Source organism: Pieris napi, chromosome 1 (genome assembly GCF_905475465.1).
Source record: "Pieris napi chromosome 1, ilPieNapi1.2, whole genome shotgun sequence".
Lineage (NCBI taxonomy): Eukaryota > Metazoa > Arthropoda > Insecta > Lepidoptera > Pieridae > Pieris > Pieris napi.
In genome coordinates, this window is record NC_062234.1 from 5,298,451 (window position 1) to 5,312,832 (window position 14,382).

The 14,382-nt window shown below is 31.3% G+C and overlaps 1 protein-coding gene across 5 annotated transcripts in view; it reads left to right on the forward strand.

Annotated features, from left to right (window-relative positions):
* Positions 1-14,382, forward strand: part of LOC125052500 (solute carrier family 12 member 4) — a 178,655-nt gene that overhangs the window by 2,697 nt on the left and 161,576 nt on the right. For all 5 annotated transcript variants that reach the window (XM_047653392.1, XM_047653440.1, XM_047653406.1 and 2 more), the window contains exon 2: positions 1,151-1,304. In XM_047653392.1, coding sequence (XP_047509348.1) covers positions 1,184-1,304 — 121 coding nt within the window. In that variant the 5' untranslated portion in view covers positions 1,151-1,183. The remainder of the gene's footprint in view (positions 1-1,150; positions 1,305-14,382) is intronic.

A 14,382-nucleotide genomic window follows, 5' to 3' on the forward strand; every position in this document is an offset into this window, starting at 1 on the left:
AAATTCTAGACTGTTGTCGATATCTTTATATACTATGGTTAATATACTACACGAATATCTACTATTTGAATAACATTCGCGAAACAAAATTTACAGATAGATCTTCCAATTCGAGTCGCCGGCAGATATTATAGTATTGAAGCTTGTATACTTTAAAAAAAAAATATTAAATTTGTATAAATTCAGGAAAAAGAACATTATTATCTAATAACATAACTGAAAATCTGCCTATCCACTTAGTAAACCTGAGAGCGACCGTGACGGCTGCACTTAAGCTAGATAGATAGCTCCAATAAAATAGATTAGAGAAGATGTTATCTATTAAATCGAAACTACACAATTTAGTTAATATGCCATATTATTTTAGAATAATTTTTTCAACTTATTTAACTGCTCAGTACTTACTCTTTTAATCCCGTGTCATTTGAATTGCTAATTATTATGTAAAAATACAAGTGGCTACTGTTGTGTCACGCATATAATTAATTTATTAATTCTATTTTATTGCGATGTGACAAGCTGATACGTGTTTTAATTATAACATAGATACTAGGGACGCTTGGACCATAGAGTGCAAGTTCGTAAACGCTAATTACAGATTAAATTCCTGGTTGAGAGTAGCGAGGTTGCTGGAGCAGGCCCTCTTATCGGAGAGTAGGTACATGTATGTAATAGGCATTGAAACACAGTGAGGTAGAAGTTAAGTTTCATGATTAAAACGCGGAAAATGTTACATTAAAAAGGGAATTATGGCAGGTAATTTCTATGCATTGGGGTGCAATTTAGTTAGATGGAGCATTTCAGTAAATGACATCGCATTTTCTAGTTGGAACTGAAAACGACTAGGTTTAGCCACGACATTTGAACATTACGATTTAACAGCCTTAATCAAGACTTAACATTTTTGTTTTTAAAAATGTTAGCATTACATAATTCTATCCAAAAAAAATTGTGATCCTTAGGTTGATATTACCTATTATTTATGTGATAGTTAAAAAAAATATATTTTAAAGAAAACTGTATAAATAAAGGTGTTTCTGGTGGTGTTTATAGTAAGGAAAAATCTTTTAAAGTCAACATCTTTCACCAAAAAAATAACCACTAAGAAATATCTTTAAACTTCAGTCGTAAACATCATACATTTTTATAGGATAAATATCAGTGAAAAGTGCATTCAGTGAAAATGTCTGAACGCTTCAAAGTGACCAAACATGATGAGCCTTCGGGAAAGAACTATAAGAACTATGGTGCTACATCAGCCGAGAGTGACATGGAACTGAAGGGAAAACTGCTTCCCGATTCAGGTAAGTAATTTTTTAATGTTTTTTTTTTTGACAATTCACACCAAGGGGCCATCCATAAAGTACGTCACACGAATTTTAGGACTTTTGAACCCCTCCCCCCGTCCTTGTCACAGGTTGTCACATTTTTATAACCCCCCCGTCCTGATGTGACGTCACACATTTTTTAAATTTATCTTGAAATTCTTACCATTCAAAATTCTCGTGAATTTGAGTGTCTCACTTGCATTACAACGTCGCTCTAGAAGTTAAATGACGTTGCATGAGAGATTATCGCATAGCGAGAATGCTAAATTATTAATAAATATAGATCAAGTTCGTAAATTTTTAAAATTTTTAAATCACATCCAAAATTTGCGTTTTAGTATTTAAAATTTTAACATGTGACGTCACAAAAGTATTGACCCCCCCATGCCCCTTGTCACACGATGTCACACTTCAGTGATACCCTCCCTCCCCATTAACGTGTGACGTACTTTATGGATGGCCCCCAATTGGCCTAGTCCCATGCTAAGCTGGTGAAGCTTGTGTTATGGGTACTAGGCAACGGATATACATACATATTATAGATACAGATATAAATACATATTTAAACACCCAAGACCTAAGCACAACACCAAATGCCCATCACATCGATGTTTGTCTCAGCCGGGGATCGAACCCGGCACCCATGGATTCGCAGTCAGGGGTACTAACCACTAGACCAATGAGCCGTCATACTTGTTTTATAAAAATGTGAAATTGATTTTGATGTAGTCAGAAGAATCCATTTTTCGATCCATAATAGTTATTTGCATCAAAGTAGTCTAAGACCAATAAAGTTTGAATAACGCTTCTAACTAAAAACCTTTAATACATATGAAACCCAACCTTTTCAAAATAATATAAGAGGTTTCTCGATCCCATCGCTTCAAGTTTTATTAACAAGTAAAGTTTATCCTTCGGTAATATCTCATCAAATCGTCTATATACTAGAAGTTGTGAGGATGAAGGAAGTTACGTATGTAGTACTCACATGAAATTTCTTCATCGTTCACACATAAAATTAAAAAATATATACTGATTAAGCTTAACTTGAAAATTGAACTAATAGCAACGTGTGTCATCTCACAGCGCGGGTCTTTATGTGGCGTTATTTCAAATCAAGGTCTTCGTGGCTTGTCACTACCAAATTATTTGTAAGCACTGGTAAAGCCAGAAGAACAATAAATAATATATATATTAACCAAATATGAAGTGAAGAACTGTGTAGAAGAAAGTTTTTTTTTAGGTATAATGTAAACGTTGGATGGCTTAAACCTATGATTATTTGACATACCACGAGTAGTATGTAAAGCATAAGTTAGTTCCTCCGTCGAAGGCTCTTAAAATGACGAATTTTCCATAGCATAGTTATAGCGTAAACAATGTTTAATATTGGCAAACATTCGGTGTATGTATTGACGCAATTCCACGTCCATACTCTATTTTATGCTGGGATTTCCGAATATGTTAACAATGTGTACAGAGAGTTCATGTGTTTCTATTTATGTGTATTTACTGAATTCTTCGTTATTTATTAAAATTTATACATTTTCGATTTAATTTTACGTATAAGAAATTCTTTAGGTTTGTAGTTAAAATTTAATTTCTGATATTAATACTGTGCATACGGTAAGTCAGAATAACGGTTTAGAAGTTTAATATTATCGTGGTCATGTCTGGTAATTTTTTTTATTCTATTCATTAGGGTAGATCTGTTGATTATAAAACATAACTATATAACAGTGACTCATGCAAAAATCCAACACAGAAACAGTACGCTGCGTCAGTTAGTAAATATATGTTTCGTTGCCATAGCAACGTAAAATAATTTCTTAAATCTCTATTAAGCTTGTAGCTATGTTAAAGTTCATATTCGAATTGCATACTCTTTCACTACGAAGCTTGTATAGGCTTCGAATATCGCTCGTGGCTTTATTAACTGTCATGTGCTAGATTCAAATTTATATTTTTCATTTTGTTTGTATATTCAAATAAAATAAAATGCCATCAAAGAAGCCTGTAAATGAATACTAATTAACAGAATTTAATTCAACCAATATGAAATTTATTTTAATATATTATTATCGAGTTTATTAAGTATGCAATTGCGCAAGCAACAAGAAAATTTGTATTGCATGATTCTAGAACAAATCAATTAAATAAACTTACATAAATTATACCTCATAAATACAAGGATAAGATCCTAATTTTATTACTAGATACTTCACACTTTAGATGTTTATTTCCCATATTATAAACATAGCTTTATATTATCAAAGACATTGTATACGTACATATGAAATATGAATACAAAAACAGTATTAAAAAATATTTTGCCTGAGTGTAATGTTAGTCAGCGCCAATACAATTCTTAAATCTTAGTGTTGACCTACTCAATACATATTTAGACCAGTGCCGATAATTTTTGAAACCTAAAAAAATTACAGTAGGATGAAACCCATTAGAAAAGCAGGGGAATATGATCAAAATGAAAGGAAAAATAAATTACGGTCGATCTGAGGTCGGGAAGGGGTAGGGGGGGGAGGTTTAAGGGTAAAAAACGGTTTATCTCGATTTCCGGCAAAACTAAAAGTCCTATCGAAGAAAACTAAATGGCAAAGTTGTAGGTCATAAAAAGATCTACAACTTTTGTATTCACACATTTTTCACATAACCTCAAAATTTATGTGAAAAATTCAAAAAACCAAGTTTTTGGTTTTTTATTTTTATCTTTAACAAAAATAATTTTTTTTTAACGAAATTTGGTGAAAACTTACCTTATTATGTCCCAAATATACTGTAATTTATTTGATTAAAAATATTTATTTTTTCACCTTATTTTGAATTAATATCGAAAAAACACCCTAATTTTCAATCGAAAATTCTGACGTCAAAATTTCAGCTTTTTTCAAAATGTTGGTGTGCTTTCAGTTTGTTGAAATCTCTACTTTCCTATGGTAAAAAAATATATATATATTACCATAGTAAATCATCTCAGAAAACGCAAAAAATCGTAAGCAGTAACGCCCAGACCTGTCATCCCCTTCCCTACTTCTCTATGAATCTTCTTTAAATTATAATCAGATGCCTATTTATTACTATTTTATGATTACTTATATATACCTGAGTGACCTAAAAAAAAAATTTAGCCTTTAGATGGGCTAAAATTTTCGTATTTCATAGAGAAGTAAGGAAGGGGATGACAGGTCTGGGCGTTACTGCATACGATTTTTTGCGTTTTCTGAGAAGATTTACTATGGTAGCATATATATATATATTTTTACCATAGGAAAGTAGAGATTTCAACGAACTGAAAGCACATCAACTTTTTGAAAAAAGCTGAAATTTTGACGTCAGAATTTTCGATTGAAAATTAGGGTGTTTTTTCGATATTAATTCAAAATAAGGTGAACAAATAAATATTTTTAATCAAATAAATTACAGTGTATTTGGGACATAGAAAGGTAAGTTGTCACCAAATTTCGTTAAAAAAAAAATATTTTTGTTAAAGATAAAAATAAAAAACCAAAAACTTGGTTTTTTGAATTTTTCACATAAATTTTGAGGTTATGTGAAAAATGTGTAAATACAAAAGTTTTAGATCTTTTTATTACCTCCAACTTTGCCATTTAACTTTCTTCGATAGGACTTGTAGTTTTGCCGGAAATCGAGATAAACCGTTTTTTACCCTTAAAACTCCCCCCCCTACCCCTTCCCGACCTCAGATCGACCGTAATTTATTTTTCCTTTCATTTTGATCATATTCCCCTGCTTTTCTAATGGGTTTCATCCTACTGTAATTTTTTTCACTTTTTATTTATTTTAAAGGCTATCTGCACTGGTCTAATTTTTCATATGCACTTATAAAAGTTGTTGATTTAAAAATTCAATATATCTTTAAAACGTAATCGTTTAAACTTGGTTTTAATATCCCATAACTCACGTTAAGTAAATAAAGGATTTCCTGAGTAAAGTTTACGTAGCGAAGTAAACTGGATTAGCCCAGCATTTCCAAGTCAGGAAGAAATATTAGGTCAGTCGGTGAACTAATAGCCTCCCTAATCCAATAAGCGTTCATGTGCCACAGATTTGTACCAGCGTCATATTCACGTGAAAGCTTTCACTTCGCATCGACAACTAAATTTATAGTATACTAGCAGACCGGCCAAGCGTTTTGCTGTGGCTAATTTTTTAGTTATATTAGGTACATGGTAGTAACCTATTCAAGGGAAACGGAGAACACCAGTCATGGGGACCACCATGCTTTTTTGGTGGTTATGCCATTCAATTGTAGCTTATGTGAAACGTTGGCACTTTCTACACAGCGCCATCTGTTAGAATTGTATCAAATAATAAACAAATATTTGCAATAATATAATATTGCTGGTATAAATTGAGATGTAAGCTATCCTATCCTTTAAGTTGGATCAAACTACACACGGTGTGGAAATTTGATTGATATCGGTTCGGTAGTTTAGGAATCCATCGCGGACAAACAACGTGACACGTAATTTATATATATTAAGATTATCTATTTTGTAGCGAAAACCAAACGATAACAACAGCGCGTTTTATTGTGATGTTAAACGTTAAGACGGATCGAGTGGCTTATCTGTGATTGGGCTAGAAATCAATACCAATGCGTAAACGTTTTTTATTTCGGGTATATTCACATTTCTCAGCCAATTTCTGTACACAAAAGTCGGGGTTTTAAAATCAAAAAGTCTAGAATGACTCGTTACAATTATTAGTCTTGATTTTTTCTAGTCGATTATTTATTCTTCCAATATGTGATAGAGCTACTCTCGAAACGGTCATAAATCAGCTTTCAGCTTGCTGTAAACGTCACTAAATTGTAGAAAGAATGTTGAATGAATGAGAAACGTTCCATTCTACCCTTTATACGATGTCGAACTTTATAAACCACTTTAACTTTTATTAAAATTATTATTTAACCTAAATAACGCCCTACTTAGTGGCTAATATGTAACTGAGTTATTGAATACGTATTGTGTTTTTATTAGATGTGGTGTGTCATGCGGGACATATATAACCCAATAAAATTCGACATGTGACAGGCACAGAGATTAATCATTACCCACTTGCCTATAACTTATAACTTGCAATATATAACTTGTGAAGTTTTGGACCCAAACGACTGGTTGAGGCTCGTCGTAATTGTGCAGTTTTTTAGTGTTATACCATTATTATTGTAATATATGTTTTAACTAGTAAGAACTATTGCAAGAACTTGTATCGTGTGGGCTTTATTATTTAAATAAAAATTCGAAGATATAATAAAATAGATGCAATCTGAGGCTTGATATAAAATTGTAGCGCATCTGAATTATTATTATTAAACAGTTAAATAATTCTAATAGTATTTAGAATCTATGTTATTTACTAATAACTGAAAAGTTAGGTTTAGTTTGTTACTTTACTTAGTTGTTGTAAGATGAAAAGTGTTTTCCCGTCCTATTCTCTGTAACTCAAGCAACAAGATACAATTATTTAATATAGATATACGAGTACATAATTTTATGAAGATCTCTGCGTACGTTAGACATGTCATGAATATTTCAGTACTTAATAGGTATAATAATGTCATACCTACGTGCTTCTTATTCTACGTTTTAAAAGCACTTTAAGAAAAGTAAATCCCTTTGAACCCACTTCAGAAATAATTGATTCTCAATTTGGTTGAAATTTCTGTGACACTGGCATATAAATACAACTTAAAATTAAAAAAAAACACATATGTACTATGTAGTATGTATGGGTTATTTTGAGTTTTTTTTTGTTAATAATTTTAGCAATTCTTGTACTCTACCCTCTGTAGGTGTTTCTTTTTCATTGTTCCACATTAAGGTTGCCTGGAAGAAATCGCTTGTTAGCGATAAGGCCGCCCGTTGCCTTATAACTTTTGTAACATGTTTTTTTGTATTTTTGTTATGTGTATGTTTGTGTATAAGGTAATAAAGCATAAATAAATAAATATGAAGTGCAAAAGTGTGGCCCCAAGGATCATGGGCAAACACATGCATAATATAGTTAATTATATTATATGAATTATTCTTCTCTATACTCAAGACGGCGATCAGATTCCTACACCTGTCACAGGTTTGATTATGGGTCTAATTGAAGCCAGTTTCCACACGATTCTTTCCTTCACCATACTAGCAAAGTGTAAATTCTGCACATAGAGTGAACATAGTTTTGGAATACTAAGAAACTTCTAAAATCGTTTCTAGACAAATGCCTCTATTGAAAATAATATTAAACACCGGTAACAGACAAAGACAAATTGTGTTGCATTGCGCGCAACTTACGTATTTCACACACAACTACAACCAAATAAGTTTCACATTAGATCTTTAAATCGAACATTAGGTTTAGTCCTATTTTAGATGAAAAAAGTATATTTTATTTTATGTATATAAATGCTGGTGTGTGAAATCGAGTTGAAGGGTACATTATCCATCACACGGTCTACAAGGTCTAACGTATCTGTCGACACAATATGTTTCCGATTCTTCGTTCTAAAATAGGCTGTCTCCTTACGGTACTTTTCTTCAGCCTAAATGTTAATTGCGTAGGAGAAAGAATTTATTGACGCACAGCCGAGATGGCATGACCTCAGGGTTATGCATCGCTTGATCGCTAATTACGACACATCATTCGAAATCAGATCAAAATAATATGTATTCATCAAGGCATTATAAATACTTACGAACGCCAATAAAAAATATAACTAACTAACTACCAAATTGAAGCGTTATAATTACATTTTGCAATAAACATGAAAAAAGTACTAAAGAATATTTGTAAAAATAAGGTATGTTAAATGCATTTAACGATTGTCGTATCGACAGGATATTATTTAACAATAGATATATTGGATAGCTTGGACTTATAAAATAATGGTTCGTTTCTTCAGAATGAATAGCCGTTGGAGTGTAAAAACATCTCGCTATGAAACTTTGGCATCAGACTTAACGAAATTTACTGTGTACCAGGATAAACTATCGATATTTATTAAAGTTATAAAATCGCTAGCTTAGTTTCAGGAAACATACTTAGATTTTATTAATTAAAATTAATTTCTACTTCCCGCGGCACTTCATTGCTTTTCATATGTGAAAGTTTCCGTGTCAGCGCGTAATTTTAATTCACTCGCTGCACTTTATTCAATCCTGCCAATAGCTCGCTTTTTAGTTAGAAATTCGAGCTGCAAAACACGAAATTAAATTCTTCTGTAAAGCACTCTCTCCATTGAAGCGATATCTCGTTTAGCGACTTAAGTCCATCAAAACCCTTTGTAGGGACAAAAAGGAAAACATTGTACCTTCAAATTGACAATGTTGTTTTGTTCACATAGCTATCCAATATCGGGTTGAATTTGTCTTTTGTTATAATAAGTATAAACTAAATAATATGTTACCAGGGTCAATCTTTCGTTGATTTACACCAGGTTTATACCAGGTTTACAGCAATCGTGCTAAATCAACGATAATTACGATAATAAATAATGACATACAACCGTTTTTAAATATAATTAATAGGTTTAAAGAAAACACTTTTTTAACAGATTGAATTTTATGTTTTATTATAATTTTTTCCGATGTTTCGCGTGCGTGGTCACGGTGACTGAAGACAAAAGGTGTTGAATGAGAAATGTGTAAAAGTTATCTCAATAAAAGACAAAACTAAATAATAAATAGGTTTTTAGTAAAGAAAATGTCGGAAAATAAAATAAAACTTAAATATGTTAATCTAACCGTAGAGCGTGTTACATACCTATTCTGAAGATATTTTAAGCCCATTTTCGAACAAAAACTATTCACAACCTCAGCAGGTCCGCTTTCACGCTGGAAAATCTTTACCGCCCAAGTTAGAAAAATGTTAAGTTGACCAGATTTTCCTTGGTGGAAAAAAAAAATTGGGCTTGTATAGACGTAAATTCTCTGACAATACAATGACACTGGACGATTTATTTTCTAAACAATTAAGCTTAATTTATATACACATTTGACACGAAGCTAATTCTATTGAAACATTGCTCCCTTGAGTCCTTGCGCAACGCACCACAGAGCAGTTTTTACCTCATAGCGAAGCAAGGTCAATCTGTAAAGCATCCATTGAGTTTGTTATTGATATGCTATTAATAACTTCGTCATACTCCCTTGTGGTCCATTCGCATGTTTTTATTACGTGTACCTAATACTAATTCGAACACAAGATATTTATCACAATTCTAGGTAAATTAATTTGAAATTTCGCACTATATTGTGCGAAATCCTAACTTGAAACACTTTTCTGCGATTATTCCTTGATCGTAGTCTGTAAGGACTATAAAAATTATAGCTTATATTATGAGTAATATTATGTTAGCATATTCGACAAAAATAATAATAATCTCCGATAATAATATAGAGATTTTGATGACAATTTTAATGAATTAACATAGATAGAACTTTTCTCGAATCCGCAAAAATATTCTACAAAACATTGAAATTGTTACGCGAAATAACGTCGCCTCAAAGGCAGTCTCATTAAATGCACAAACCTCGAACAGTCATTTTTACTGAATATATTTTTTTTATTTGCGGTAAAAAAATTGTAGAACTCTGTCGAATGGATCTTAACGAAGGAATTTTCACCGAAAATATTTGAGAGGTTGAAAAAAATGAGGGCAACGGGTATTTTTAATGGCTGTATAATACAGTACAGTACATGGTAATAATAAAAATAAAATTTAAACAAATTTAAAAAAATTTGGTCCCTGTAGCAGTGTTTAAGGCTAGCAGCATTTCCTGACTGTATTCCTGATGGATATTTAACATTTTTAAGTTAATAAAAAAGTTTAAGTTAATATATATTATAATAACTTTTTGATCTTATTTAAACGATAGTTGCAATAAAAAATGTTGTCTATAAAAATTATCCATACATTGGTGTAGTATGTTAAAAAATCCTCTTTTTCATAAATCAGCCGTTGTACAGATACAAATCGACATTGTAACAAAATTGAATCGATCCTTTCTAAAAATATAAAAACATACCTATTTTATTCTTTGCCAATTTTAGCCTATATTTTCCTTTATGCGACAAAATCAAAGAAAACTTGTTTTGACGAGGGTTGGCTAACAATGAATGTGTCCTTATTGAATTCAAAGATTTTGCAATGGAGAGTAAAGAATAAATGGTCTTTACAATGAAAATAGGGGTGCTGTGATGAAATCCCTTTGAACGCCTTTGCTTGTAAAACTGTTGAAGGTTTTTATTTACCGAAGGCCGATTTAGGCCGTGTTAAACAGCTCTGAAGTCTGTGATTAGACAATTTAACTATCATAGTCAGTTTAAGTCAAAATTAGCCATTATTAAAAAAAATACAAGTAAATATGATACCCTAGACATACTATATTTTTACTTTTAAAAAAATAAAGTGATATTGCTACTTATGTATATTTACACATACACATATATATGTAATATGAAACACAAACGAAAACACTGGTCACATTAATATTTTGATCTTTTTAATCGCTATATCAAGTTCATCTCGATGTATCGGGCTATAAAAGTTGTTCTTTTGTAATAGTTTCCCCTTTCCAAGACGAAATTTATCTTTGTATGTCCAATAACAGCGTGTGTTTTTGATCACACAAGATAAGATTAAATTTAGTAAAACTAATTAAAAAAGTCACGCATTCGATTTCATTTTCTCGTAAATAATATTTTTATTCTCAAAGTTGAAAAAGATTTGATTCGATATTCAAATATTAAAGGGTCTTCTTTCGTCGTTAAGTAATATTTACAATTATACATAAGTACTCATGGAGTAAATCAAGGGCAAGGGGTATGAGATGTACAAAGCTTTACTGAATAAACCGGAATGATCAAAATTAATATTATATAGGTACAATTAGTAAGTTTATAAATACTACTAAGTATTACTACGTTTTTAGATACTATGCTGTAGTTTCCGACCGATTTCCCTTTTCTCTTATAGACAAACAGGAGTATTATAGTACTAGGCACTTTATTACAAACCAATCATGATTAATAAAGTCGATTAAAACGTGTTTAAAATTATTAAGTTGTTGCGGAGACTATTTATGAAGAAAATTATCCATTATTTTTAAGTATGTCACATGACCTTGTATTATTATTAATGATTATTTATATCATAAATCGTATTCATACTTCACTGCTTGCCTATCAACTGACCAGTAAATACTATGTGGTAATAAGTTTTTTTTAACGTTGTTTTAATTGTAAAAAGTCACGAACAACGCGTAAACTACGTCTCATTATAGTTTTCTGTCTACATTTTGACTTATTTATGCCATATTGTAACACGTTATGGACGGATTACTAAGAGTATACTACCACGACCATTACTAATCGAATAATTTTATAAAGACATACATACTGGATGTATGATACATGTATTTTTATGAATATTCAAGCTAATTAGCTCCTTCTTCCCTGGACCAAGGATGATCAAGTCGACATATAATAGGGATTTACAATTGCCTATTAGGATCTTCATACACCTTGTATATGTAATAAATAAACTAATAATAAATACGAAATATTGTTCTGTGGATTTTGGAGTTGGTAATATTCGCGGCGGACGAACTTACTCAGAGAAGCACGCACCATTTACGCGTGTTTTGCGCACCCTAAACACTATTGCTTGGGAGACGGATATATTTAGTTGCACACTGGCTGAATTCACAAGAATTGCATTATTTATAATTAGTTATAAAATGGTTTAGGTTTTAAGTTTTTACTTGTTATGTTTATATTATGTTTTTAGTTTAGTTTTCTATTGTATTTGTATTAAGTTACTGTAAAAATAGGAAATAAGGAAAATAAATAATATTTTTTGTTAAAATGAATTTATTTACTTACTATCGTATACTTTTATTTCCTCCTTGACTGTAGGTATAAAGAAGAGAAGAAGAAGAAGACTAGGCTAGGCTGGAATATCATCCTAACCACCTAGCTGTTCAACTCACCCTACCGGAGTATATAAACCGACTCAAAAGACGAAGAACCTTGGAGCTCAGCAGCATTGACTGAGCTAATATTATTATGGTAGATATTCCTAATGAGGAATATCTCCACCCGCAAACCATCCTACAACTCATCTGCTCATAGTCAGAAGACTGATTGCACGATGCGCTCTATTAAAAAAAAAAACTTACTATCGAATATAGAGGAGAAAAAGCTCAACTTGGAGATAAAAATTAGCTAAGAAAAAAATATTTAAATAGGTATGTATGTACCAATATAATCCTTTTTTTTTCAAGTTTATATCACGTAACATTATTAATTAATACAAGGTACAAATGCAACAAGTTACCTATACTCGTAAATGGGGTCATCGACGTATGACGTTTTATGCAGAATTCCGAAATAATCACGAGACTCGCGGATAAAGTATAATCAGGCGCGGTCATGTGACTCTCAGATTACGTAGGAAGGTAAATAAATAAAATATTAATGTTGATTATTGCGTAACTATGTATTTAGGTGAATAGCACCTGTTTTAATATTAAAATTATATCTATATATATATATATATATATAGAACGTTTGATATGCTTGAATTAATTAGGCATACATGTTTGTTTAATGATATTTTGCGATTAGAATTTTGTTACAGTATGATATATTTTTTTCATACACGTGAAAGAAACTTCTGTAGATAAACGAGCGTAGTCATGTTATTTGTAAAATAAATTATCAATTTTAAACTTGTTTATTTGTATCGTTTCGGGCTCTTAAAATAAATCCAAGCAATTAAAGTATAGTCCATTAGTGCAAGCCGATTTACATAAAAAAATACTTAACTGATTGGCTGAAAGCCTTTTATAGTTAGTGTAGTTTGTTTTAAGTCTATTATCAATGGATAAATTTTAAGTTCATATTTAAATAATCATTGATTCAAAATATAACTTGCACGACTTCGAAAACAATATAAATAATAGTTTATAAAGCTTTGGTTACGTTTGACATTTGACTCCAATGTAAAAAACCGAATCCAATTTGTTAAGTTGCCTCTAAATATCCGTATGTTCCTTTATAATAATAATTGAAATATTTTAATATCACAAGTGTTTGGAAACTCATACCTAATTTATTTAAACTTTGCAAATAAGTCTAGGCTTATTCTGTCAACGGTATGAATAAGACCAAAATACCTGCTTTATAAATGAGTAGAAACTACTTTAGTTTTCAAATGAGACGGTAAGTATATCGTATATTAGTGCGTGCGTTAGTGGTGGTATTTTGATATTTATTTGGAGATCCCTTTTAAAGCGCCAAAGACATCCTGATTGATGGGTAGTTCTATAAGTAGATTTCGCAAAATAGTTGTGTTGCATAGGAAATTTTTCGACCACATTATGCTCTAAGTGAAACGATAAAACTGACTTCAAAGATAAGAGTCTTGGAGCTTACCTGTTGCGTGTCATTTGTTTCTGGAAAATTGCCAGTCAAAGTATACTTTGTCCAACGCAATTCTCGTTTACGGTAAAGGTAGAGATATCGCTGGAACTTGAAACAAACTTTTTGGACGGTCTTCATGCGGAGTTTGAAATCATTTAGGTGTCAAATTACAAGTTGAAGTATTACTTTATATTTTACTGAACTTGGGATCTGGATCGGTCTTACATTTTGGTAAATAACAATAAATTCGACTTATCTTTCGTTTCCTCTTATAATATATACAGACTTGCATATGGCCAATACTAACTTTAACAAGGTTTAATAGCTTGATTGTGTTAATATTCGTCAAAGAAGTTTTAAACGTTTGGTACTATGATAAACCAAAGACAATAATTATACATTTAAACTGAAATCCTAATAGTTTTTCGTATTAGAAATATAAAATAGAATCTGTGCATATAGTTAAAGCAACTGCTTTACTCTTGATATAAATGTACGTTATATATTTTTCGGCATCCCTCTCACACCACCAGAACAGACCCAGATCTACTACATGCTTTGTGGTTATGGTACTGCAAGTCATACGTAAAAAGAA